The sequence below is a fragment of the Borostomias antarcticus genome, assembly GCF_949987555.1.
Source record: "Borostomias antarcticus genome assembly, chromosome: 25".
NCBI lineage: Eukaryota > Metazoa > Chordata > Actinopteri > Stomiiformes > Stomiidae > Borostomias > Borostomias antarcticus.
Genome location: NC_140258.1, coordinates 7,703,846 through 7,731,429, shown reverse-complemented (window position 1 = coordinate 7,731,429; position 27,584 = coordinate 7,703,846). Strand labels below are relative to the sequence as shown.

The following is a 27,584-nucleotide window of genomic DNA, read 5'->3' as shown; positions in this document are numbered from 1 at the left end:
ACCTTAAAATACAGATTTAAAATACAGATTTATTTATACGTTTTATAGTGACCGCCATTGAAGGTTTGGTCCTGATGTCTACCAAGGTCATTTTTCTTTTCTTTTTTTCTTTTACAGATTATGAAAATGCAAAGTGTATGCTTTCAAATGATGAGCCATGCATTGAAATCTGCAGGTACACCTGAAATCACTAAGCAGAGAAAAAGGTCTTCAAAGATTCAGAGGTGTTCACACTTCTCACAGGACATGGATTTTGACAAAATCTTACTATTTAGTGATCCTAAAACTGTTGTTTGTTATATTCAGTGGGTTTTTCACAACTTCAATTTTCATAATATGAAAAAAGGAAAACTAGGGGTTAAAAGTATTTTGCCCTCTAGCACATTTTGAGGACTGCAGGATCAGGACCAAACAAATTATTCAAATGACCAGTACACCAACAAAGACCTGCCTCTTTAAATGCTATACTTATCCCTGATCTGAGGCAGATGCTAATGTAACTGTGAGTTTTGTACAGCTCTTGTGAAGTTACTGTACTGTATATCAAAAGCTGGACACCAGCCACTGTTTATGAAATTTGATTCAATTGTCCGCTACGTTTCCCCCTGTAATATTGTGTGCAGTCATCTTAGGTAACAATAATTGGTTCACACTCCCTTATAATTTTGTTTATTGATACATCTTTACAGCCCATTTCACTGAGGGGTAAAGCTAACAAGCTGCTGTTGGGTTTGTTGATCCATATAAAAGCAGTGCAAATAAAACTGTCAGAATAAAATGGGCAGTAACAGACTGATTCTGCTGCGCTGAAAGTTGTGGAGACCATGTGCTCTTACATTAGTGCAATGGCGGACTGGCCACCGGGACATTCGGGATGAATCCCGATGGGCCGGTCCTCAAGTGGGCCGGTGGCCCGCTCAACAAATCATTCAGCCCCTCCCCCCCCTCCCCCCAAATCAGAAAGCCCGTCCAGCGAGCCGACTGGGTCTACGTTGCCCGACCGATTATTTCCCCAGTCCGCCCCTGGATTACTGGCAGCATCCACTGTAAAAGTCAAACGTTCATCATTGTTTAAAAATTACACAAAGGCCACTGGAGCATGTCAGCTCTTATTCCAACACTACAGTGTCTCAGATCCAGTGCAGAGTGGCTCTCATTTCGACTGTCCAGAGTAGGGGAGAACGAGAACGAGCGAGAGACGGGGGGGGGAGTGCGGGCGGGGGGTAGGCCCTCGGGTCGAGTCCTCAAAAGTGCTTCGACTGCTCTACTTAAAGATCTTTAAATAGGGTGATTCACTGGGATGCCTTCTCTTTAGCCATCTATCTCAGCTCTTCCTGAGACATCCTGGGACAGCGATGCTGGGGCCGGCCATCTTGGGAAACTGGGCTAGTGTGTGGATTTGACTGCAGGCTTGGCCACAGCCAGGGGAAAGGGCTCTCTGTTATCTCCTGCAGGGGTCTGTGTGACCCAGCACTTGTAACACACAAGCCAACTTGCAATGTACAAGTACAGATTCCTCCACGAAACTAGCCTAATTAAAAACTAAATAATGAATAATAAGAACTGTGAATTTAAAATAGCAAATGTTACTGTTAAATATGTTGAGACTCATTACTTAGCTTAATAAATGTAAGGACAGGCCACCAGGTGTAGACAATTCAGATGTAAAATGTCTTAGTATTGCTGCCAATTTAATAGACCTTTCCTATTCAGGCAGCAAGTTCCGTCCCCCTAGTTACATGTTGCTATGCCCCACAAGCTTTGGAGCAAGTTATTAAAATGTCCACTGAACAGCACATACCTGATGATTTTCTAAAGGATTCCTGACAATGTTACTGTACTGTATGTTATTTGCTAAATGTGTCCTTTATAACTCCCGTGCTGGAGCAAGTGGGGAAGCTATTTCGTTTCTAAAGACGTTTCTAAAGATCATATTACAGAGGCATGTGAAAAACCACAACAAGCCCTCGCTCTATGTAAGCACAACTAGCGATTCATAAAGACAGATTAATGAAAACAACTGTTTCGCGGCAGAAAATAGATTTTTTAGAAGCTGCATTCTCAGTTCCCCGTCCGCCGCCATTGAATGGATATACTGTAATTGGCTCGCGCTGGATTTTAAATTTATTCTACAGGCCTCCAAATTACATCAAAGTTATCTCGGTGAGTTAAACGTCTTATAATATGCCGTAAATAAGGTCCATGTTGTCAAAAACGAGCATTCTCCTTTAAGAAGGTTCTCTATCGGGAAACCCGGCCAATATTGTTTCATTTCCTATAGTATGTACTTGATTTTTTATGTTACAGAGCTATTGTGTCTGTTGTGTCTTGTATGTTGTTGTTGTGTATGATTGTATTGTACTGTATGATGGATCCCAGGAAGAATAGCCATGCTTATGCAAGTGCTAATAGGGATCCATAATATAGAAAGAACGAAAACAAACTTGGGAAATAATCAGGACATTTGAGTCTTTCTTAATTGTAGCATAGAGGAAGTGAATGTCACATCACTAAGATAATAATGGCTTTGTTATTATGCAAAATTAATGTTGTGAATTGCATCTGATTGGCCTTCATTTCAATGCTGGGCCTGGATAAGGGGGATTGGCTAGGAGGCTGTATCTGGCGGCGGGTAACTGATGTTAAGAGGAAGTGGGGTGTCATATGGAGGGTTAGCTGTGATGCTGATGCTTTTTCTATCCGCAGCTCATTAGGGCCTTTCTATTCCCAGGACGCATGGCTCCGGTTCATGCCGAGCACTTTGCTGCCAGGATGGAAGGTGATTACAGTGTTTTGCTCGACAAGGCTCTCTCTTTCTCTCTCTCGTTCCCTCTCTTCCCTCGTACCTTGCAACCACGACAGGCAATTTCTGTGTTGATTTGACTTTGAATTCCATTAGGTTATTATAACAGATCATATATGCAGACCATGTGAGACTTATATTACACATTTACTTTTACACTTGTTTACTTTTCAGAGGGAACTGCCAGGGGAGCACCAATAAAAAAAAACTACATCCCAATCATATACAAGCATGCAATCTAACACCAGAACACCCCAGAGCAGACATGAGCAGAGGCATTTTGCGAGCTGAGGAAGAGTGGAGGGTTGGGGAACAGGTACATGTGAGGAATGATGTGCAGGCAGTTTCAGTATTATTGTGGCGTAGGCTTGGGAGGGTTGATTGCAGTCGGGGAGGCACTCATGCATTTCTCTGCCAGGGCTCGACATACTCCAAACCCAGATTGGCAAAGATGTCTTCTTCCGTCTTTGCAGGTAAGAACTCTCTCTAGAGACAGACAGGGGAAAAGAAAAGAAAAGAAAAGAAAAAGGATTTTAGCAATATGGCTGGAGATAGACTGGATAGGCCTTGGTGATGAGGAAACAATTAAATGAGTTGTTTGGTATTTAGCATCATAAGCCCTGTTATAAGGTTATTTTTTGATCATATAAAGTGATCCATATTTTTTAAAATGACGATCTGTGCACTTAGTCACAGCTAACCGATATAATGGATAGAGATCCATTGTTTACTTGCTGTGACATGAGCAATGAGCATTAATATCTCAATTTGTCAATTTCGTTATATAGACTGTTTTATATGATCTTAAATAATTTAATAACTGGGCTTATGATGCTAAATACCAAACTACTCCTTTAGGCAGCACGTAGCTCGGGAGGTCAGAGTGGCCGGATCGCAAGGTCCCACGTTCCATCCCAGTCCTTGAGCAAGACACTGAACCCCACAATCGCTCATGTGTGTCACTGTGGTGCAGTACCTAGTACTGTCGCCTCACAGCAAGAAGGTCTGTGTGGAGTTTGCATGTTCTATCTGTGTTCACAAGGGTTTCCTCCCAAAGAACTCAATATGAAAAACATGCAGAATAACAGATGCTCTTCAGTCCTGTCCAGGCGCGCCCAAAGTAATAACTGGGCCCCTGAAAAAGTCCAGTGAATGGGCCCCTCCCCACCCCGCCCGAGTCCCCCGCCCGAGTCCCTAATGTTGTGCACATGCTCTCTCTCAGAGAGACTTACACAGTGTCAAGGGCTAGATAGGCATACACAATGCAGACATGCGCACACACACACACACACACTCACACAGACACACTAACTCTTACAACCACATCAACAAAAAGATCTACTACACTCACATTGCTTAGATATAGAATGTATATTTTCCTACCTTATAGCTTCTTCATCTTTGCCTCTTACAGCGACATCCTCCTTGACTTTCTGGATGCAAAGTCCTTTATAATGTATTTGATCTGCCGAAAGTATTGCCAGGTTACTGAGCCTCTCCTGACTCATTGTGGAGCGCAAATAATTCTTGACTATTTTTAATTTGCTGAAAGCTCTCTCTCCTCCTGCTACACTTACAGGTAAAGTGCACTAAATCCGCAGTGCAATACAGATTTCACCATATATGCTCTCCAGCTTCATATCATAAATCCTGTTGAGCAACTCAATGGGTGTTAATGATACAGAGAATGTGGCACTGTATATCCTTTTCAGATGGAGCATTTGTTTCTCAAAGTCTTCAGAGAGATCCTTGGAATATTTTAATTTCAGATTTCTACAAGATGCACTTAGATCCTCTTCACTCAGCTGCTGAAACTTGAGTATTCCCTTAAAGACACTGCAAATGTCCCGAATTGACTGCGGCTGTGCATCTTCAGTACACTTGCGTTTTCTCTGTCTGTGTCTATGGTCAAACTCAGGTGGAACTCCCATGGCTTTGGCTACATTTTGAGCTTTAGAAAGCAGTGAGTCCCACTAATTTCCCAGTAAAATTATTTCCTGAATTAGAGCCTCAATACAGTATTAGCCATTTCCTGGTCCACATAAGCAACCACACTGAAGAAGCAAATTCCTATCTTCAATATATTGCAGTATTCTTACCCAGACACTGCACAACACAATTGCTTTAAATTATGTGAAATATTCATTCAGTCCTCTTGCATCTGATAAGGCCTCGTTGGATAATTAGCAGGATGATATGATGCATTCAATGGCTTCAATGACACTGGGGAGATGGCGAGTCACTGGTCTGACTGCGTCAATACGCAAACTCCACCGTGTATCACTCAGACGGTGGAGGGAGCATTGTGTATTTTCCTTCCATATAGACCACCGATCTGGACTGGCGCTGAGTAGTATATACAGTAGAGGCGATTGATGCAGCCAAAAAAGGTTGTCGTTTCTTTACATGATTCGCCGGCGTATGTACACCAACTAGATACAGTGTATACGATGTGCAGGGGGGAAATGTGGCCAGTGGATTTACTTGGATAATTTGGGCTTGCAAACCTTTCACTTTGCCCCGACATATTACTTCCATTATCGTAGCCCTGTCCGCGGCAATCAGCAATGTCAATTCTTCTGGCCCCATCTCACCTCTCTGAGTTGGTCGTTCGGGCTCCAGAGAACAGCCAGGAAAAATGTTATCCCTGCTCTCCTCCTCCGAAGCCGTTGTTTCCATGTCTGTTGTCGGCTCAACATGCTGAATATTTTCTACAACTGTAGCTGCATTTCCTGCTCAGTGGTGGTGATGGTGGCCGCTGCTGCTGCTACTCCGTCGCTAACGTTAGCTAGCTCTACATCTTGTACACCAAATTTGTGAAATACTGTTTTCTGTTAGGGCATGATAAGTTTTGGTCAACAAAGCGGGGCCCATGCAGTCAGCTTTCAGGGGACCATTGTCATTGTAATAGTCAAGAGATACCCAGAAAATAATAAATATGACACTATTCATTTGATGTTACAGGCATGTTATCCTGGCTTGTTGTAAGCAATAAATGCAAAACCAGTTCTGTTAAACATACCAGTTCTGTTAAACATGTATTGCCGCCTGTCTCTTTTTTCCTATAGAAAAGTATTGATAGTGGTATCAATAAGGACCCGGATCATTAAGCAGACTCAATAACGGTATCAATATCAATAAAAAGGAATGATCCCCATCCCTATTCCTGTCCCTGATCAAGACCTGGAATGAGCACTTGGACTTGGTCCTCAGTCGCCATGAACAATGGCTGCCCACCGCTCCTGGCTGCCCCTGGAGAAGGACTGCTTGGATGGGAGAAATGCAGGGAGCAATTGTGTCTCACTGTGTGTGTTACTGTTGCTGATTTTTCAATTTATTTAAGTGGCTACTTGAAAACACAATTTGCAATATTTCCATTATGATAATGTGTTATAATGTCATGTTGAGGAGGATCGGGCGGCTGTCAGTATCATAACATTACTCAACTGTAAGCGCTGCGTGGCCATCCAGCTTCATATCCCAGCTGCACCGGTCACATGAACCCTGACCTTAAGTATTTTTCCCGGACAAATCACGACAGGCATTATTATCAGTTGGCCATCCATGGACAACATGTGACAAATGAGGTATCCATAGGAACGGCACAGTGATGAGATTGACTCACTTCGTGAGTGCGAGAGTCGAGAGAGAGAGAAAGAGAGAGAGAGAGTTGTTGACACATTCTGCCTTTTAATGCTAAACTCGCTCTGGCAGACAGAAATGAGCAGGCGTAGCCAAGCGTCACCACTGGGAAGGGGGGGACACTCCAAGGCATGTCTCCTGTCATGCTAGCTTGTTATTTACAATGCAAATGACAAGTTAGAGAGCTGAGATTCGGTTTGAGGCATAGGGAGCCCCCTTGGTAGAGGAAGACTCGCTCATTTCCTCAAAATTTAAATATTACTCTCCTGCTCCACCCTGATTCCATTTCCAATTGTCAATCATGCATGCTTCTAAATTAGATCACCTAAAGTTTCTCTCTGTCAGATAGATGGAAACACACACACACACACACACACACAAATATACACACACACACACACACACACACAAATAAACAGAAACACTCAGAGCAGAAATAAACCTGAACAAACAAGGACTGTAGGGACTAGTGAAGTGGCTAGCTGCACATATAAGAACAGGCTTTTTGGAGGCAGCTAGGTAGATGTGATTATACCCAGCTGGCCTCCAGGTGAGGAGGACTTCTATAATGAGACAGCATTACAGGGCCGCCTGTTCAGAAGGATCTGAGGAGAGCTCTGAAACTAAAAACAACACCAACCTTATCTACTCCCCTGGACTGAATTCAGCAGGGACATACTGTAGTGGTGGGGATGAATGAGTGCCTATATGTAGCCTTGTCCGTGAGAGTTCCACTCTCTTCAATCGCTCCCATAATCCCTTCATTTTATTCTCTCTGAGAGACAGACTAGATCCAGAACCTGAGTACTGCTCCAATGAGAATACCGACAGCAATGATGCAGCAAAGTGCACAGTACACATGGCAAGCCCTATTGCCACAGTATATACTGGTTCACCACGGTTACATCACAGTGTGCTGCTTGAAATGTTGCACCACCCTTCTCCGTGGGGCTGTCAAAACAATTGCCACTAACTTGTATCATGTAATGACGGACAGTATTATGTGGTTTATTGAGTTTCTTGACGGATAGGTTGCTAAAGAGCCTTGTGTGTGTCGTGTCCAAACACGTTTAGCGCCACTCAGGGAAAACCATTGCAAAAAGGAAAGCGTGAGTGATTTAAACTAGCTTTTTTGGGGGGGGAAGCACTGGAACCCCGGCTCTCACACCCCAGAGTGAGCGATTCAGTCTAGCTACAGCTGCTAGGAGTGTTGGGTGTTGGCGCATGTGTGCCAGTGTCCTTGTCTTAATAAGCTGCTAATCGGCCCTGTGCTGCCTCTGTCTGCAGGGTAATTACAGGCATGCTGGCGGCGAGCGTGAACATTAGCCCCAGAGAAACGTCTGCCATGGCTCTGCCCCCCACCTCCGCCGCCGCCTCCACGCCACGTGGCTTAAAGCGGCTGTCGGATGGGCCTGATGGAGATGGCTGGCTGCAACGCACCTAGCCCAGCCCAACCACACAGACACGGTTGTGTGTGTGTGTGTGTGTGTGTGTGGGTGTGTGTGTGTGTGTGTGTGTGTGTGTGTGTGTGTGTGTGTGTGTGCGTGTGTGTGTGCATGTGTGTGTAGCACAGACCTTGGTGCCCACACACAAAGGTATGCAAAAATGTGAATGGAATACAAATTCACACAACATCCCTTGTATGAAATAGTATGACTGAGTGCAAGATGCACACTCAGACGTGTCATCCTAAAAGTCTTCTCTCTTCCATCTCAGTTCAGCGGTTTATTTCTTTGTTTCCTGGGACACACAACCCATTCACCATTTAGTGAAGCATTCAACTATACAATTCTCAGCTAGAAATCCATGAATATCAAATCAACTTAAAGCCTAGTAAACTGTGGGCCCACACCCTCTGGTCTCCCATCCTGCCATCCTCTGTCTGGATACTGTTTTCCTCACTAGGTCGTCTTGCCAGGAAAGTAATAAATCGAAATAAATCTTTTGATTTCCTCTAAGTTAATCTACCTTTATTGCGGCATACAGGAAAGGGCTGACAGATGCAGAAAAGTAGAAGTCAATGAGGCTGCTGTGTGTTCCTGGAACTATCTACCCACTGCACCTCCCCTGTGCTCCGCAGCCCTGCCCTGGACAGCAGCACCAGGGAAAGATGGAGAGGAGAGAGAGAGAGAGAGAGAGAGAGAGAGAGTGAAAGAGAGGACACAGACAACTCACTAATCAAGGCAGCAATTAGCACAAGCACCATAAAGCACTATTACCCATAAAAAGCCGATTGAGCTGAATGTGATTTTCATTACCAGACTCTCTCAGCCTGCTAATCAGCTAGTCAGAGAGACCAGGGCCAAGTAATCAACCTCCTACATGATCATACATATAGAGCCACCATTACATTTGCCCCCCTCCGTTTGATATCTCTCTGGTATCGTTTGCAAGTTTGTTCAGGGGAGTAAACATTAGTGCACTTGGGTTATGTTCTGATTAGAGTGACGGACGGTAATCAGAGCAAAGCGGGAAAGGTTCAAAAACCTACAGCACTACACTCTCTAACAAGCATTAGGGCTTTTATTTAATTAAATACATTTACATACAGAGTCTAAAATGGATTGACATCAAATGAGCAAATAATATTACATGAATAAAATTGCCGGTTTGTCCTTTACCCCAGCTTAATCCCTAATTTATGGTTTAGATAACATATACATTGCCTATAAACAAGTATTTGTATTTTCAACATGGAATCAAAATCAAAAGGATTTCATTTAGTTTTTTGTTACTGTCACTGATAAACGCAAGTACTCTATATGTCAAAGTCAAAAAATCAACATTTTCCTAAATGAATTACAAATGAATAAATAAAATATTTAAAAAATGTTTTTAAAAAGAGAAAATAATTGATTCCATATGTATTCACCCCCCAGAGTTAATACTTGGTATAGTAGAATCACCTTTGGCAGCAAAAACAGCTGAGAGTCTGGGTAAGTCTCAATTAACTTTGCACACGGTGGACACAGCAGTTGTCATCCATTCTTCTTTGCAATATTGCACAAGCTCCATCAAGCTGGACATGTGCCATTGGTGAACAGCAATTTTTAAGTATTGTCACAGATTCTTAATTGGACTGAGGCCTGGCCTTTGATCGGGCCATTCCAGGATATTGACTTTTTTGTTATTAAGCGATGTGGCTTTCCTCCAGAATTGATGTGTACTTTGCTCCATTCATTTTCCCCTCTTTCTTTGTGAGTTTTCCAGTCCATGCTGCAGATAAGCATTTCCATAGCATGATGCTGCTACCGCCATGCTTCACGGTAGGGATGGTAATCTAGGTTTCAGTTGGGTGTGACTCAGACATCGAGTTGGGTGAGATCCCACCAGATAATTATTGTAAGCACTTTTATATATTTTTTATTTTTTTTGGGGGGGGTAGTTTTTTGGTCAGTCTGCAGCTTCTGTTGTTTTAGACATAATTCAATATTGCTAACGTAAACTTCAACAGCTGACCTGTATTAGGCCACAGTGTGTATATTTAAATAGGCACACTGAAATCTGACCTAATTGGGAACTTTCCTGGCAGCATTTATACTGACTAGTCGTTTCACTAAGTAGTAAACAGCAGGTGCAATTACACAACCAGACACTGGACACTCCATAGCCTAGAAGGTTCTGGTCGTTTAGGCAACAGAGTTTAATCTTGACCTAGATGCTATTTCAATACATGATTGCTGTCTGCTACATAACTTGATATCTGACCCCTCCCTCTGGTAACGATAAGGCCTATAAGAGGCGGAACTACTGAATGTTAGCTTAGCTTAGCTGCTGCTCTCTTCCTGCTGCATTCTTCCCTAAATGCTCTGGCTTCCGCCTTCCACTCTGTGCTACGACAACAACAATGTAATGTACTCTAGCCTAGAGTCTAAAGCCTGAGGCTGTATTAAAAATAAAGCTTTGATTGATTGATTGATTGTAACCTTAGAATGCTTAATTGTTTAATAAACACCAGCGTCTGTGACGGCTTCTGGAAAACATCTGTCTGGAACTGAATCGATTTACATCACTATCCACTGTGCCTGACCAAGTTGGCTGTCGGCATTGTGTGGATGATAACTTTCGTCAATCTGAAGTGCTCCAAATGCTTTTCCCAGTCCGAACGATACAGCCCAAAAAACGACAATAACTGACCACCTACCTATTATTCTTCAATTATAGGCCTAATGTCTAATTTACATAGCATATAACAACAATCAAATGTAGGCTATTAGGCTAGTTGTATAATAATATTTAGTTTCTGTAGGCTATTATATGTGCACTTTACCATCAAATCTAGGCACATAGGGCCTATACTTTAATAATAATATATGAATTAGTTCCTGCACGCACAAATGCTTTGTTTGATGGCCATGGGAGAGGAGCTAGGGCATAGGTAGGCCTATGTTCGTGACTGAGGATTGCCGTATTGCGTATTGTTATAGTATAATACCAGCCACATATTATATTGTAAGTTAAATTATAGTGGTCAACCCTGATTTACAGAAGTCCCCCCTTCGAAAAACTTCTGGCCTCGCGGCTGCGGAGCGCCAAGCAGGGAGGCATTGGGCACCATTCTTATAGTCTTTGGTATGACTCAGCCAGGGATCGAACCCCCAACCTCCCAATCTCAGGGCGGACACTCTAACCACAAGGGCACTGAGCTGGTTGTTCACTTATAGTGTCTCCCCTTCAACGTTCAGACTTTATTTTTCTTTCCATGGCACATTTAAAAAGCTGATTAACTGAACTGTCAAACATTTTCAAAATATCTCTTATTGTAAGTTCTATGAAGTATCAGAAGTTAAAGTAAAGAATCAACTGTCATTGTATGAAGATCTTCTCTCCTCGTCTAATGAGCCAGGGAAACTTGCCTGGTCCAGTCTTGAATGGACCCAAACAGCGCGGTCCACTAATGATAACAATAATTAAGTTTCCCTGCTTCACTGAAGTCCATAAATAATTAATTAGTTTGTTCAAAAGGAGCTGGTTTTGCATGGCCAATTTTCTTCCTGCACCATACAATGTGATCTGCTGCTGCATCAGCAATCTGCTCAATTAAAACAACACGATGGCAAAATATGAGCTTCACCCAGCTCAGCCCCTCACCATGAAGGGTGGTGTCAGGATCAGAGTTCACAGCCACCTATGACGGCACGCCATCATCAGTGGTAACCACCTCACTCCACTAATCTCACTTCACAACCACTATGTAAGTAATGTCAGGTTTGGCAACCATGGACTGTCTTGAGAAGAGAGAGAGAAAGAGAGGTGTGTGTGTGTGTGTGTGTGTGTGTGTGTGTGTGTGTGTGTGTTCTTATTAAACTACCCTTGTGGGGCCCAGATGTCCCCAGATGTCTCACTGGGCCCCATAAGGTTAAGGTGCATTTTAGGTATAATTATGGTTATGGTTAAGGGTCAAAGGTCATGTTTAGGGTTAGGTTTGTGTGTGTGTGTGTGTGCCCGTGCGCGCGTTTGTGTATGTGTGCGTGTGTGTGCGCGCGTGTGTGTGTGTGTATGCGCAAGCGCGCATGCTTGCAGTACAGTATATTACATACTCCTGCATCCTCTCACCCTCAACACCGGAGCCCCCCAAGGCTGTGTGCTGAGCCCTCTGCTGTACTCACTATACACCCACGACTGCACGGCCACTTCAGACTCCAACACCATCGTGAAGTTTGCCGACGACACAGCTGTGGTGGGCCTGACCTCTTACAACGACGAGAATGTCTACCAGATGGAGATTAACCACCTCGAGAACATGTGCCCAGAGAAGAACCTCATGCTAAACGTCAGCAAAACCAAGGAACTGATAGTGGACTTTAGCAGGAAGCAGCAGAGGGATTACCATCCACTCAGCATCAGCGGGGCCCAGGTGGAGAGGTTGGACAGTTTTAAATACCCCAGGGTGACCATTACCTAACATAGTCCTGCCACATCAACTCCCCGGTAAAGAAGCCCCGACAGTGTCTCTACCATCTCAGACGTCTGCGGGACTTCAAGCTCCCCCCCCCCAAGGTGCTCAAGAACCTTTACACCTGCAGCATCGAGAGCATTCAGTCGCAGTGACAAATACAATTTGAAATTTGAATACAGTTTACTGTGCGCAAATACACACATAGGACAATATTAATACATTGTTCTTTACAGCATTGTTCCAGCCACATTCATCACTCAGGGAAGGCATGGCTATGGAGTATCATCTGATACCAGAGGACAGGGGCTCAAGCACCTCGATGAATGTTCAGTGGAGTGTCCATGTGAATAAATCATGGGGCAAACTGAAATAGGAGCTACGGACAATTGGCCGCCCGAACCACCGCAAGGGCCGTGTCAATTAATGTTACATGACAGACAGACGGCCCCAACATCCGGACGCAGACAGAAACCTCTGCCATTCACTCTCATCAATAATGGAGCCCAATCTGTCTGCAGACTGAGCAGACACCCTACCCCTCCCCTCTCTGTCTCTCTCTTTCTCTCTCTCCTCACTCCCACTCTCCATCTCTCTCAACCTTCCCTTCTTCGTTTTGTTCCCCAACTAATTTCCCCCTCTTTTAATTCCAAAAGAATAGATTGCAGGTTTCAGGTTGGTGAAGAATAATAGCCTGGCATTGACCCCCCCCCCCCCCCCCCCCAAAAAAAGAAAAAGACAGTGCAATTGATTCTATAAATACTCCTCTTTTTCTCTCTCAGGAGAGATTGATAATGGCCTCTGTGTGGGTGGAGGTGAGGGTGAGGTGGGAGAGGGGACGGCGTGGATGTGCGGAGGCGATGGTGAGAGGGGGGCAGAGCGAGAAACAGCGACAATCAGCGAGAAACTTTCCACGCGGCGGCCTGCTGCCATCGCTCAGCCCGGTATGAGGGCGTTAAACTTGGCCGCACTTTTCCCGCCGCCTACGTTCCGGGGCTCTTCTTCCTTTTCTCCCCTTCCTGGATTCAAGCATTTCATTGTCCACGGAGATACAATGGCAGTCTTTTATTTATCAAATATGCGGTGACAGTGTCATCTTTGACATGCCGGTGTCAATGTCGACTTTGGCTTTTGAGCTTGACTACAGTATTATACTCTCAATCGAGGTCAATCTATCACTCAATCTATCTCAATACAAATTAGATACAGTAATAAACACACACGCACACACACACCAGCGGGAACAATTTCCTAGACTACTGCTTTCCACCTCTGGTTACTAGTAAGTCCTTCAACCACACTGATATCTCTCCCTCTCTCTCTCTCTTTCTCTCTCCCTCCCTCCCTCCCTGTGCAGGCCTGTGGTTGAGCACCCCACACCTGCCACTCACTCCGCCTCGCATGCCATCAGTTCCTCCGCCCACTGCCCCTCCCCTTCAACCAGTCCTATTACACCACCCCCTAATTGTTTCACTGACCCCCATTGGTGGACAGGAAGAGAGTAAGGCTCTGTGGAGACAGGCGGTGAAAGGAAGTATGGGAGACTCAAATTGAGCAGATGAAGAGCCTGACAATCATCTCATAATAGACACATGTTGGAACTCTGTATCTAACGACTTCATAGTTCAATAAGGAATTATCTGTCTATGAACATTACAGTAGTTGTTTAAACATCCAGCGCCACACTACACACAGACACACAGATTTTTCACCATAGTTGTGAGTTGTTGCCTTGTTCAATAACACACATTTTAGATCAGGGAATATAACCCATTTTGGATCATAAAATCCGCAACTTGTACTTCAGAATAAGTTATTTGAACTCCTCCAGACTGTGGGCAGGTACACACACGCATGTACATGTTTCACCAGAATGAAGCTGCTTTTTTGCTGCAACAAAACCCCTTCAGGGAAAAATAAAGTTTCCTTCAGGGATAAATAAAGTTTTTATCTATCTATCTATCTATCTATCTATCTATCTATCTATCTATCTATCTATCTCTCTCTCTCTCTCTCTCTCTATCTATCTATATATCTACTGTATCTATCTATCTCCTGCCTGTCTATCTATCTATCTATCTATCTATCTATCTATCTATCTATCTATCTATCTATCTATCTATATCTATCTATCTATCTATCTATCTATCTATCTACAGATACAGGACACAGACCTGTTACATGGCAGGTGTCAGATAAATCCCCAGAGCCGCCCAGGTCGACCTGGCCTGGCAGGGTCTCCCCCCAAAGCTGCACCTGGCAGAGGGGCCTGATTAGAACAGCTGCACTCAGGACTGGATTAAGGAGACAGCAAATGAGCATCAATCAGCAGACTGTGTGTGTGTGTGTGTGTGTGTGTGTGTGTGTGTGTGTGTGTGTGTGTGTGTGTGTGTGTGTGTGTGCGTGTGCGTGCGTGCGTGTGTGGGCCGTGCATACTATGTGTTTGTGGGGGAGAGAGAGAAAGAGATAGACATGGACAATGGGTATAATAACATAAATCCTGATGATGAAGGCAAGTGAACAAAATCAACCAGCAACCATCTGAGGATCAATAGTGAGCCTGAAAACAGACCCCACCCTACTTTAACGACTGGCAGCTCACTGTTTCCAGAAAACCACCACTGATGAAATTCAAGCAATGCAGATTCATGTTATAATCCATTTAGTGTCCCTAAAGAAATGGTACATATCGCTTGTGTCCATGTGGAGTCCTGGGGAGAGCAATGCTATAATTGTCATATAGGCAGTTCTAGAGCATGATATCATTTGTACAGAAAAATGTGTGTGTGTGTGTGTGTGCGCGTGTGCGTGCGTGCAAGCATGCGTGGGTGCGTGTGTATGTATGCAAATGAGCCGCGTTGTCGTCCTTTCAGGCTGATTTTCTGGTATTCTGATGAATTTCAACAAAGCTGTATGCACCCACAACAGAAGAGCATTTCCCATGTTCACTGTCTGCAGGGCTTCTATTGTTACACGGTTAGACGCATCTTTTCACAATAATTATGACAACCTCAATGGAAATCTATTTACTTGGAGCGATAGTCAATTTGAACATGTTTGATCTTGAACAGAGGACAAAGGAGGCAACCTCCGCCTTGAGAAATATCACCGCTGTCCTCTGTGAATATCCTTCAGCGAAATACCACTGCTCTCCCTCAGAATACCCTTCGGCTAATTGGAATTCAAAAGTACAGACCTCACCAAGGCCGCGAGGAAATGTTAGGAAAGTGTGAACGCCAGGAGAGCTGCTGCTGCCAGCTCCTGGTCCCCGTTGATTAACCGCTAGACAAGTGCTACAGTAATGTTCCACGGCTCAAACAGCCTCGCCCGATGTTCGGAGGACAAAGGCTCCTCCCTCTTCCACCCACCTGTCCATCTGTCACACCGCACAGCTGTGTCGGTGTGAAAATGCGTCTATCCATGCCTGTGAGTGTGTGTGTGTGTGCGTGCAGGCGTGTGAAGTTTAAGTGTTTCTCAATTGATACGATGCCATGCAGGCATCTCTATCTTGTGTGTGTGGGCGTGTGTGTGCGCGAACGCACGTGTGTGCATCACACCCCGAGGGCCGCTGTGTCACCAGCTACTAAATTAAACCTCCCCCTCCGCTTTCCTGCCCCCTCAGAGATGCTCCCAGGACCTCCTCACTGCGAACACGCCCCCCCCTCCCCCCCCCCCCCCCCCCCCCGCACCAGCTGGGGAGTGTTCACCAACGCCGCTCCCCAAAGCCCAGCGCAATTGCCCCGTTATTGTCCACTCATCCGCCGCTCAGAGGATGGAGGGAGGAGGAGGTGGAGGAGGGAGACAACACGTGAACATTTAGCTCTCTTCATATCAGATATGACTAGCAGCTCCTCGCCAGCTCCTCGCCAGTCCCACACCAGAGAGCCGGGAGACCGGGTCGATCAGAACGCCACCGACTAGATGTGGTGCTTTGAAAATCTGTGAGGAATCGGGGACACCCCCACACCGTCTTCACTCGCTCCATGCAATCCAATTTAATGGGTTATATACCTTTATGTACATGTACCTGAAGAAGATCATGTGCCGAAACGCTGTATGACCCATAAAATTGGATTTCGTTGAATGAGTGAAGACAGTGTGCGGGTGTTCCCGTTTCCTCCTAGTGTTTGCTCCACCCACGCACCTGTCCTGGAGATTTGATCCAGGTGTGAAAGAGACTTTCAATTATCTACACTTTGAAACCTGGAGAGAGAGAATGGAGCTCATTAAGGAATGAACCTGGAGCAAAAGCTGAGCGGATACTGAAGTCATTGCCAAGTCAAAATCCCTCTCAGGACTTGATCCTGGGGCTTGGTTTGAGTTTTGTTGAGACCCAGAGTTCTCCAGCGGAGAGTTGGGAGGAGAGTGAGGTTCCAGGCAGATGATAAAGATATACTGTAGTGGTGCTAGGGGCCAGGACACCCTCCAGACTCACGGCCCTCTGACCACAGACTCATTAATCACACGCTTACACATGGCTTTGAGTAATTACCCTCTGTAAGAAGCATACAACTCATGCACACGCGCGCACACACACACTATACACAGAGGCATGTACTGTACACCAGCCACACACACACACACACACACTGTACACAGAGGCATGTACTGTACACCAGCCACACACACACACATAAACACACACTGTACACAGAGGCATGCACTGTACACCAGCCACACACACATACACACTGTACACAGAGGCATGTACTGTACACCAGACACACACACATGCACACACACACATTTTTACCATGTTAGGATACACACTGTACACCCAGAGAAAGTGCCGTACACCAACCTTCTCTCACTCCAACACACAGTCGTGATTTTCAAGGGTGGAGATGGTGTGTTTTTGGAGGTATATTGGACAGGTCGTGGAGCCCTCCTGCTGGGGGGGGGGAGGGGGGGTGGGGAGGGGTCAGTCTGTCTGGCCCTGATGAAATCCTCCACCTGTCCTCATTCATCAAGCCCGGCACAGATATTAATTATCACACACCTTCAGCTGAACAGCAGAGGACACACACACACATGCACACACACACAAACACACACACACACACACACACAACTCCATGAGGGCATGCACACTCCAGCTCCAGAGCCCCACAGAACGGAGCAGGGGCCCTGATTGCATCACAGCAGACCCGATACTCAGTATAGCTTTAACACAGCTATGGTACAGTAGCACAATATTGGTCTCCATGACTGAGGCTCTTATTCAGGCTTGTGTGTGTTTCAGTTTGGCCCAACTGCCAGGCAGCACTAGTAGTGCAACTCTCTCAGACTTCCGGTGTCATGGCGGAGTGAGAGCGTCTCCTGTAAGCTCTCCTCGCCTATTTCATAATTTATTTGTTCAAAACACATTTTTTATTCAAAGGTCAGTGCTAGCTTGGAGCTAACGCATGGCGTACTGAAAGAGCTGTGAGAGGGCATCAAAGAGGATGTGGCCGTGGTGAGGGCCGAGATGTTCTGCGGATGTCATGGGAGAGAGGACAGCTGAGCTACCGAGGGGCAGAGATCAGCTTTTACCCCGATCTCGGCGCGGATCTACCACGCAGAAGAGCGGCGTCCCTCCCAGGAAACAGTGTTGGGAGGCGGGAGTGAAATGCTCCCCGCTGCACCCGGCAAGGCTCTGGTTCATCTGCGACAGGAAGAAGTTGCGAGTTTGAAACACTGTCAGAAGCATTGTCTGCTTTTGCCATGGCCAATATCCTACCGGCAGTGACATCAGGAAACGATGGAGGGCGATGGTATATGGTAGGCCTGCTACAGCCTAATGCAAGACTGTTGCCAGTAGTGTAACTTTCTATCCTCCGAGTCATAGTTACTTGACTTCCTGTGTTTCCCTCTAAAGGCTATTCCCCCTGAGCCCGTCTGTAGTGGGGCTCTGATCATTAGAGTGGGTCTAGCTTTAATCTTTTTTTAAGCATTTCATAATAACCCGGATCTGCCACGTGTCCAGTGTCAGCTCGTTGAGGCCAATTAACGTATTGTAAAGTCCTCTAAATGAACCCCCCCCCCCCCCACACACACACACACACACACACACACACACTGACTCACACGACGAGCGCCGACTCTCAGAAAAAGATTGGTCAATTACGACAAAAGATGAAAAGTGCGAGTTGTCTCTCTCCAGCTGCGACCATACTGTACGTTCCTTCGGTTAATGAGTGTTTTTTTTCAGCCTAGTGGGGCTGGACCTGCTCCCTCTCCTCCCCGCTTGGCGTAGGAACAGAGGGAATAGTCAACGATCTGTCCAGGCAGCAACAGAGACAGTTAATTGATCTTCATTACCTTAATTATGGCTGTAATGTCAAGCCTGAGCTGAGAAACGGGTCACACTGCTGAACGATTCTGTCTGAGCGTACCCTTTTAAGCTATCTGCCGACCTTGAAGCTAACGCCAAAACCGATGTCTGTGCCAAAGTGAGATGGAGTGAGTGGGGCTGTGTGCAAGAGTGTGTGTAAGAGAGGGGAGGTGGGAAGAGGGTGTGTGTTTGTGTGTGTGTGCGTGCGTGTGTTCGTATGTGTCTGTGTGCCTGTGTGTGTCAGCTCATTCTGATTGGTGACTACCTCATCTCCATTAATCTAAAAGTTCCCCAGTACTTCATCAAACTGAGACCAAAGCCACCCCAGATCTGTGTGTGTGTGTGTGTGTGTGTGTGTGTGTGTGTGTGTGTGTGTGTGTGTGTGTGTGTGTAACACGTGATCACCCTGTCCCCAAGTGCACGGATCGCTGCACCGTCAGCATTGCTTCCCTCTTGCCCTTCTGTTTGAATAAACATGGCTGCTCCTGTATAATATCTGTCATGGAGCTGCCACCCTGCCGTCCCCATGTCTTGACCCCTGCCCCCTGTGTGGACGGGTGGACAGGGACACGGTGGTGACAGGGTGTCCCCCAGTCGGTCAGTCTAGTGACACGCCTGGTGCCCTTGTCCTTCTCCGTTCACAGCTCCGACTGCCTTTGCTCCCTGCCCCTGGCTATGGAAATGAAGCAGGAGGCTACAGGGTCTTAGGCAGTACTGTCTCATTCATGCTACAGTATGTACAAAATGCAGCTTTCTTTTTAGTCTGCCTATGCAGTATGTGAATTGTCACTTTTTATACATTGTCCTTTTACTAAGAGAATAAATACATTTTACCTTTTATATTAGTGTGCCACCTCTGATCGACAATTAAGACAGCAGTCGTCCAAGTGACACTAAAATCATGTGTGTAGATATTGCATATTCATGATGGGGGATATTTGGCACCCGCACGCAAAACGTGCAGTCACTCTCTCACTTATTCTGATATCCTGATGAAGGCAGAGCTGAAACGTTAACGTTAAATAAAGACCTACGATTATTCACTGAAAAGAGACAGGAGTGTGCGGCTATTCCTCTACATTTGAGCGGTATGTTGCCCTAGCCAGCACCTCTCACTGGGTGTGTGTTCTCTTAGCTTTGTTGTCACACTCATACTTATGGCGCGTTCCAGGCAACCCGTAACTCGTGTTTTTCCGACCTTCTACACGTGAAAATGCACTGGAATGGCAGTCAAACCCGTAACTTCCCACCCATGAACTCATACCAGATCGATGTACTCCCAGTTGCGTTCTCTGACGTCACACAGCCCTCTAAGCAAGATGGCAGCCCCCATGGGTACGGCGACAAAGATAACTTTAGGGCGACGTTAAGTAAATTTGTACATTGTAATCAAAATAATACAAACGATTATGCACTACAATATGCTATGTGTATGTAATGATGCCCAAATATGTTGACAAGAGATAGCTAGTGCTAGCTAGCTAACATTAAGGTAAACCTGAACGTGACCATGCAAACGGCGTAAAGTCGATGATGTCAATAAATAAAATGTAACGTACGATTTCTTAGCATAGCGAAATTAGGCATACAATGTTTAGCTTGCCAGCTCTGACAATGTGCCAAATCTTAAGCTTTTACCATATCGGCTTGTTTACATTTATCCAGAATGCCACGCATTCAGACAGTTTGCCTGGAACGCTATGAAGTCGTGAGTCGTGACTTGAAGTCGTAACTTACGGGCTCAAAATCTGGAACGCGGCATTATTGCCCCTCCAGCTCCAGGAGAAAAATCTCAACTAAGCACAGTATAGACCTGAACATAGAGAACAAGTCAGTGAATTAAATGTAATAAGCTGACCAGTGTGGGCAAGTGATGGGTTAATTGGATATTATATGAGGTCAAAATGATGTGAATGTTAATTGATTTACACTCCTTTATCATATCACCTTTTATCTAAATCTGTAGCTAGGGTGAAACTGAGATGCCGTTTATTACATTTCTAAATATGTAAATGAACCCAGTGTGTCCCAAAGCAATTAACTTCCCCAATTAACAAGCCCTCATCTTTTCACTAATTCTAAGATCTGTTACAATTATAATACACATCACCATTTTTGCCCCCCCCCCCCTCCGGAACCGGTTCACACATCAGCTAAGATTAATCCTGTCTCCTCATCTCCTTCCTCTCCTCCTGGCTCCTCTCCTTCTGTCTCCTCTCCTCACCTCCTGTCTTATCTCCTCACCTTGTATCCTCTCCGCCTGTCCAATTTCATCATTTCTGGTTCTTACCAGTAGCTCTGAATTCTGAGGAAAGGTCGCTTCAAAATGACTGTTTTGTTTCATAATGGCATTTCAAATTGTCACTTCACAAGAGCTACTGTTTCTTGGCATATTAAGCACACACTAATATAAAAGGTAAAATGTATATATTCTCTTAGTAAAAGGACAATGTATAAAAAGTGACAATTCACATACTGCATAGGCAAAGTTACTTAGACTAAAAAGAAAGCTGCATTTTGTACATACTGTAGCATGAATGAGACAGTACTACCTAAGACCCTGAGGCCTCCTGCTTCACTGGTGTTCGTTGGAGGGAGAATGAAGGCATATTTTTAGATCCATTCCATCCAGATCTGAAATGCTCATTTTCACTGTTGACTTTTCTTTTGATCACCTTTGAACATGCCATTTTAGCTACACTAGATATAACTGAGGCTAGCTAATAACTAATGTCAGGCTAGCTACAGTAGAGGGAGAGCTGGGAAGAAAGTAATTTTGTTTGATCCCATTTACTCTGTTTTTTTTTTTTTCATTTTTCTGTACATTAATTTCTTCTATACTACTATTTTTTAGATACATTTGTTATGTCATTGGCTCTGTTAATTATATTTGACTCTCAGAGTTGAGATCGCAATGCCTGTGTTATGTAGTTCAGAAGCTAACTGGTTTAGCTAGCTAGTTACCGCCATTGCTTGCGAGCTAATGTTCATCTTTTTGCTTGATAGTGTGCGCACCATGGTGATTGTATGACAGACTGCGAGTGTAATCGCCCATTTTGTACGTCTCGTCTGTCATCAGGTAAATGTTGATTTGTATATTTTGGCTCTACCCCATTCTGTGTTTGCTGCTTTGGCGTGTGCGCACCATGGTGATTGTATGACAGACTGCGAGTGTGATCGGCCATTTTGTATGCCTCGTTTGTCATCAGAAACGTGGACCTGAGTGGGAAATAAATGCCAGTGAACAGCAACTTTGGCCTCGATCGATCATTCAATCAATCACAACGCAGATCTGTGCTAGACAGATGCAGTTCAGTTAACTCCAAACTGAGGTGTCTTTATTACTTGTGTGTATGTGTGTGTGTGTGTGTGCATGTGTATATTATCTGTGTGTGTGTGAGAGTGCGTATGTGTGTGTGTTTGTTTGTTTGTTTGTGTGTGTGTGTGTGTGTTGACGCAATTGTGTATGGGCACAGCACCGACGCTTCATGCACATATACGTATCACGTACCACGTATGACCTTGACTGCTAACGAGTGAAAAGTTAATGATTTTTCTCTGGACTTGTATGTTGTGGCCTTGAAGACATTGGTATTCAATATCTACCCATATTTATTCATTTCAGGGTCACTATCCGCAAAACGTTGTTCTGGGGGAGACATGCTAAACACATGGAATGTCCTTCGACTTACTCTGAATTTTAAAACAATTTAAAATATCTGACTGCTGTGTGTTGACCTGTAGCTGTTTTAACTGACTTGTGTTTCTAAATTATTTATTTTGTTTATTGAATGTATTTGTTGATTTCTGTGTCTTTGATTTTCTGTAAGCTCATTGTCACTGTATATGAGGGAAATCTTAGTGCCTTATGAGTTAATTAAGGTTTGAAATTAAATTAAATTCCGCTGGGCCCACTCAGAGGTCCCTGGGAGGCCCTCAAATTAATTCCCGCTTGGTGTTCCATAAACCCCTAGAGCCGGCCCCTGTGTGGAGGCGTGGGTGTGTGTGTGGGTGCAAGTGCAAGAGATGTGTGCGCGTTTCTCCACCTGAAGGTATGTGTTTGCACATGTTTATACACTAAGCCTTCCCCTCTCGCAGTGCTGTAATTAAAAACATTGCCCTTGCACCGCCAATGTCACGATTGTGCTCGCTCAGAAAGGTGTCAATTATTGCATAAAAATAAGTCAAGTGTGTCTGTCTATTCCCAGCTCGGGCACTCTACCACTGCAGCCTAATCCTTCCAATAGAGTTGGACAACAAGGTCTGCTAGTAATTCACCAGCCAGACTCCACAAAACACACACTCCTGTCCCCTTTTGTTTTGTTTTATTCTGCAGGGCTCTTTTCTCTTTTCTCTTTTCTCTCTCTCTCTCTCTCTCTCTCTCTCTCTCCCTCTCTCTCTCTCTCTCTTGGGAGATGTTTTCTATCCAGGATGAAGAACAAAGAAGTCTGTTTAGATATTCGAGGGCTATTGCACTCTCTTTACTCTAGCTCAAAATAAACTAGGCCTTAATAGATGTGTATATTCACCGGGGGGAGCTATTTAAACTCAGTCTCAAATAAATGTCCCCTCTGCACACACACATACACACACACACACCAGAAAAGAAAATCTAGCCAATATACAGTAGATGGAATACCTCAGTGACACAGAAGATAAACATTAGAGGGTCTCTACCGTAGGGACATTGGCAGCTAATGAGAAATGACCATAGTGCACACAATCCATTCTACTTGGTATGAACACACATGGGAAGCAGCACGGTCCAGTACCTTGGTTTTGTCATACAGAGCATGGTTGTCAAGAACCATGTGCCTCTCCGTCGTGGCGAACCGCCTCAGGTCTCTCTCAAACTGCTGTGGAAAGATAGAACCAACAGTTCATTTTCTGACGCTTCTGATTCCACTTCTGTTTTACCAGACTTGACATTAGCATGCCTCATGCCCACCCCGCTAACAGCAGGCTGCATCTGCCGCTGTAATTCCTACCCTGGAACCGGTCCAGCCCAGGAGGGCGTAGGCGTAGCGGTCGATGGGCGGAGCCACCACATCCACCCGCAAAGCCCTCCAGCCCCGGAGGTCGCCCGGCTCCCTCTGCAGCCCCTCCCCCTCCACCTGCCCCTCCTCCAGGCGCATGATCAGGAAGCACTTGGGGAAGTGGTCCATGGCCTCGAAGCGGCGGCCGGGCAGCTTGCTCACGTCGAAGGTGGACGCCTGGTACTCTACGTAGAGAAGGACGCCCTGGTGTAGGGGGAGAGTTAGAGGCAGTCACGGTCACGACTTATATTGTTGCTTCTGCAAATGCAGTATTTATAAAAGTAAGTATGCTACTTCAGTCCTACCAGCCCACACTGTCCTACAACATAGTTCAAACATACAGCTCGCACACGCACACACCTGTGCGCGTGCACACACACACACACACACACACTATACACAGAGGCATGTAATGTACACCGGTCGCACTCAATGGAGTTGTATATCTGAGCAATGAGCATGTGTCTGTTTGTCACTTCACAGTTTCAAAGTCAGAGGGATAATGAAGTTGAACCGCTTTGAACTGTCACAAGTCTGATTCCGGTCGTGGGCTGTGAGTGTCTGCTAGGCAGAGAGACAGACGGCTAAATGACAGCCTTCTTGTCTCCATCTGTGGGAGGCCAATCACATTCGCTGGTAAAATGCTTTCACTTCATGCATAATGAAAATTGTTCCCAAGTAAGACGTCAAATGTGTTCAACAGAGAGAAAGAGATGGTGAGTGTGTGTGTGTGTGTGTGTGTGTGTGTGTGTGTGTGTGTGTGTGTGTGTGTGTGTGTGTGTGTGTGTGTGTGTGTGTGTGTGTGTGTGTGTAGCACATAGTGGCAAATGTGTAGACAGAAGAGTGGAGAGAAGGGGAGAGAGAGAGATGGAAAGAGAGAGTCTAAGGATTGATTTCCTCTGGGGTTTAGCCTGCTGATTATGCTGCCCCCCACCCCAGACACACACACACACACACACACACACACCCTCCTGGAGTGCTAAGGCAATTAACATTACAAATTGTCAGTTTAATTCCAGCACCCACAGTAATTGTTGGGATACCGCACTCCTCTTGCTGGCCATAAATCTGACGCTCTCTCGTTAACGAGCAATAATCGCAAGAGGAAGTGCAGCAGCCCTAACCACTCCCCCTGCTCAGCAGGACACAGAGGTTGATCGTGAAACATTAAACACCACTAACCGGACAGTCGTTTGTGTCCGACCAGGCCTCGCCACTTATCAGAGAAATGGCGCGTTTCCCAGAGGACGTTGGGAGGGACGGTGGCGATGGCAAGTCATTAAATGATGACAGCGGAGAGGCTAAGCGACGTGCTCTGTGAGGAAGTCGTCCTCGAACCTCAACCGTTTTTTTTATCCCGCACGGATCCAGCTAACGAGTTTCAAGGGGTCCGGCAGGTTGTCGTCAGAACCGAGGCCCAAAATCCCTGATGTCAGTCGCCCTCTACCCAGGAACCTCCTCTCCCGACTGCAATTACAGGTGACCGTTCACGTCCCCCCTGGATAGGCAGAGATTAGAAGTCCTTCAGCTCCCCCTCTGTGTTGGCCACAGCTCTCATCTGAGACGGCGCCAGGCCAAGGCTAGGCTACATTCATTACGAGGCCAACGCGACTAAAATGAAAAGGCTTTTCATGCTGAATACAGACTAAACTTAAATTAATATGCATACCCTTTAAGCAATCTACTGCATTCATCTGACATTGGGTTTCATTTCAGAACCTTTTCAGGTCACGTATTATCCTGATGGATTTTTTCGATACTTGGCTGAATATGTTCTTAGCCTTGAATCCTAAGCATGTCTTGAGACAGGTGGATGAATGAGCTAGCGAGAGTCGATGCCATTCATTCGACGAGGCCTGCGGCTGCCCCCCTCCACACATCCACCCTGAAAGCAGGATGGCCCGGGTTTGGGTCTCCGCAGCGCCGTGGGCTGTTTAAAGACTGTTGCATCACAATCATCTACACAGCAGGTAATGTCAGCCAGCAAATCATCGTAGAGGAAGCTTATTCCACCAGAACCGTTTACAGATAGAACTACAGAGGCAGACGGCAAACAGATAATCTTTACCAAGCGTAGCACATTGAGACACACACCCGCCTACACACACACACACACACACACACAAGTGAGGTGACTTGCCAGATGCAATCTGAAAGGGCAGCCGTTTTTTTATTTGATTATTTATCCGATTCTTTCTTGACTGTGTCTGATAAACGGTCATGGTCACCATGGCAACCTGCCCCAGAGGTCACTGAGAGCAAGGGTGTGGCGCAGAGCGTGAGACTTCAAACACCGCCTCCACCTTCCAGTTCCGCCTGCGTTCGCAGGGCATGTTTGAACTGCACTCTCTCTTTTATTCAGAGCTTTGCCCAAGCAGTCGAGACTGATTGCTAAAATTAAAGCGGTGCCTTTCTAAAAAGAATGTGTGTGTGTGTGTGTGTGTGTGTGTGTGTGTGTGTGTGTGTGTGTGTGTGTGTGTGTGTGTGTGTGTGTGTGTGTGTGTGGGTGTGTGGGTGAGTGTGTGGGTGTGTGTGTGTGTGGGTGTGTGGGTGAGTGTGTGGGTGTCTTCTTTTAATATCACAGAAATAAACCATTTGCTGCAGTTCAGATTGGATTTTAGATCTCATCAAACCGAATAACAGTCTGTCACTCCGTTATCAAACCTACAGTGGGCTCGGCCCTCTTGGCCTGCTCATTGGCTCTGTGATTTAACCAGGTGGAAAGCTTACCTTGTATCTCTTAGTAACTACAGTAGGCCACCGTTTATGGGATTCAAAACTAATTCTTATTCCCTACTAGCCTTGTGAGACCATCCTGATCTCACAAACTCACATTCTGTTTCTCGCAGATCAGTCTGGCCAGGCTCAATAGAAATCAGTTTGTGCTAGATCAAAAAATGATCTAACCAATCAGCTTCCAATGAACAAGCTCTGGGCGTGGTTTATCTTACAGCATGCTATTTGGCACTAGATACAAACGTCGTACATGTAACTACTTGAGTATTAACTTCTGTTGATGGATTGATGGATGGATGATGTATTTAAATAGCTGGGTATATACTGTAGCTGGATCCTGAACTTTGTTTTAGGCCTCATATTAATTCTGTGATTCTGTCAAATAATTTGCAGTCTGAGCACATTATACAGCTCAATAAATTGTTTCACCCTTTTCAGGTAAGAAAATGAATAATTTCTCAATTAGTTTTACCCATTCTCGACTATGCAGATATTGTGTATCAGAACACATCTGAATCTCATCTTCATTCTCTAAATGTAGTATACAACAGTTTGGGTAGAATTGTTCTGAGGTGTACCCATCATTGCCTCGTATATGAATCGCTTCATATGCCATATATCGCTCGAAATGCCCAAAAGCATTTTCATTGGCTAAAATGTATTTTAAATGTATTTTTCTTAAAGGAGAAGGCTCTTTTTCGACAACCTGGACCTTATTTACGGCATATTATAAGACGTTTGACTCACTGAGATAACTTTGGTGTAATTCGGAGGCCTGTAGAAGAAATTTAAAATCCAGCGCGAGCCAAGTATCCATGTTATGGCGGCAGACTGGGCACCGAGAATGCAGCTTCTAAAAAAATTATTGTCTGCCGCGAAACGGTTGTTTTCATCAATCTATTTTTATGAATCGCTAGTTGTGCTTCCATAGAGCGAGGGCTTGTTGTGGTTTTCACATGCCTCTGTAATATGATCTTTAGAAACGTTTTTAGAAACTAAATAAAAGCTTCCCCACTTGCTCCAGCACGCATGTGCACAGCGCGCAGACTGGCTATTCTCCGTCTGTAGGCTACACTCGTGGCTCACATTCTCTATGGCCTCCGAATTACATGAATTACAAGTTATCTCGGTGAGTCAAACGTCTTATAATATGTCATA

General features: G+C 45.2%; 1 protein-coding gene across 1 annotated transcript in view; it reads right to left on the bottom strand.

The window, feature by feature from the left end:
- Window positions 1-3,202: 3,202 nt before the first annotated feature.
- Window positions 3,203-27,584, bottom strand: part of dntt (deoxynucleotidyltransferase, terminal) — a gene marked incomplete at both ends in the record, with an annotated part of 52,240 nt that continues 27,858 nt past the window's right edge. Inside the window, 3 exons of the mRNA XM_084458776.1 lie at window positions 3,203-3,289; window positions 23,427-23,510; window positions 23,643-23,894. Coding sequence (XP_084314902.1) covers window positions 3,203-3,289; window positions 23,427-23,510; window positions 23,643-23,894 — 423 coding nt within the window. The remainder of the gene's footprint in view (window positions 3,290-23,426; window positions 23,511-23,642; window positions 23,895-27,584) is intronic.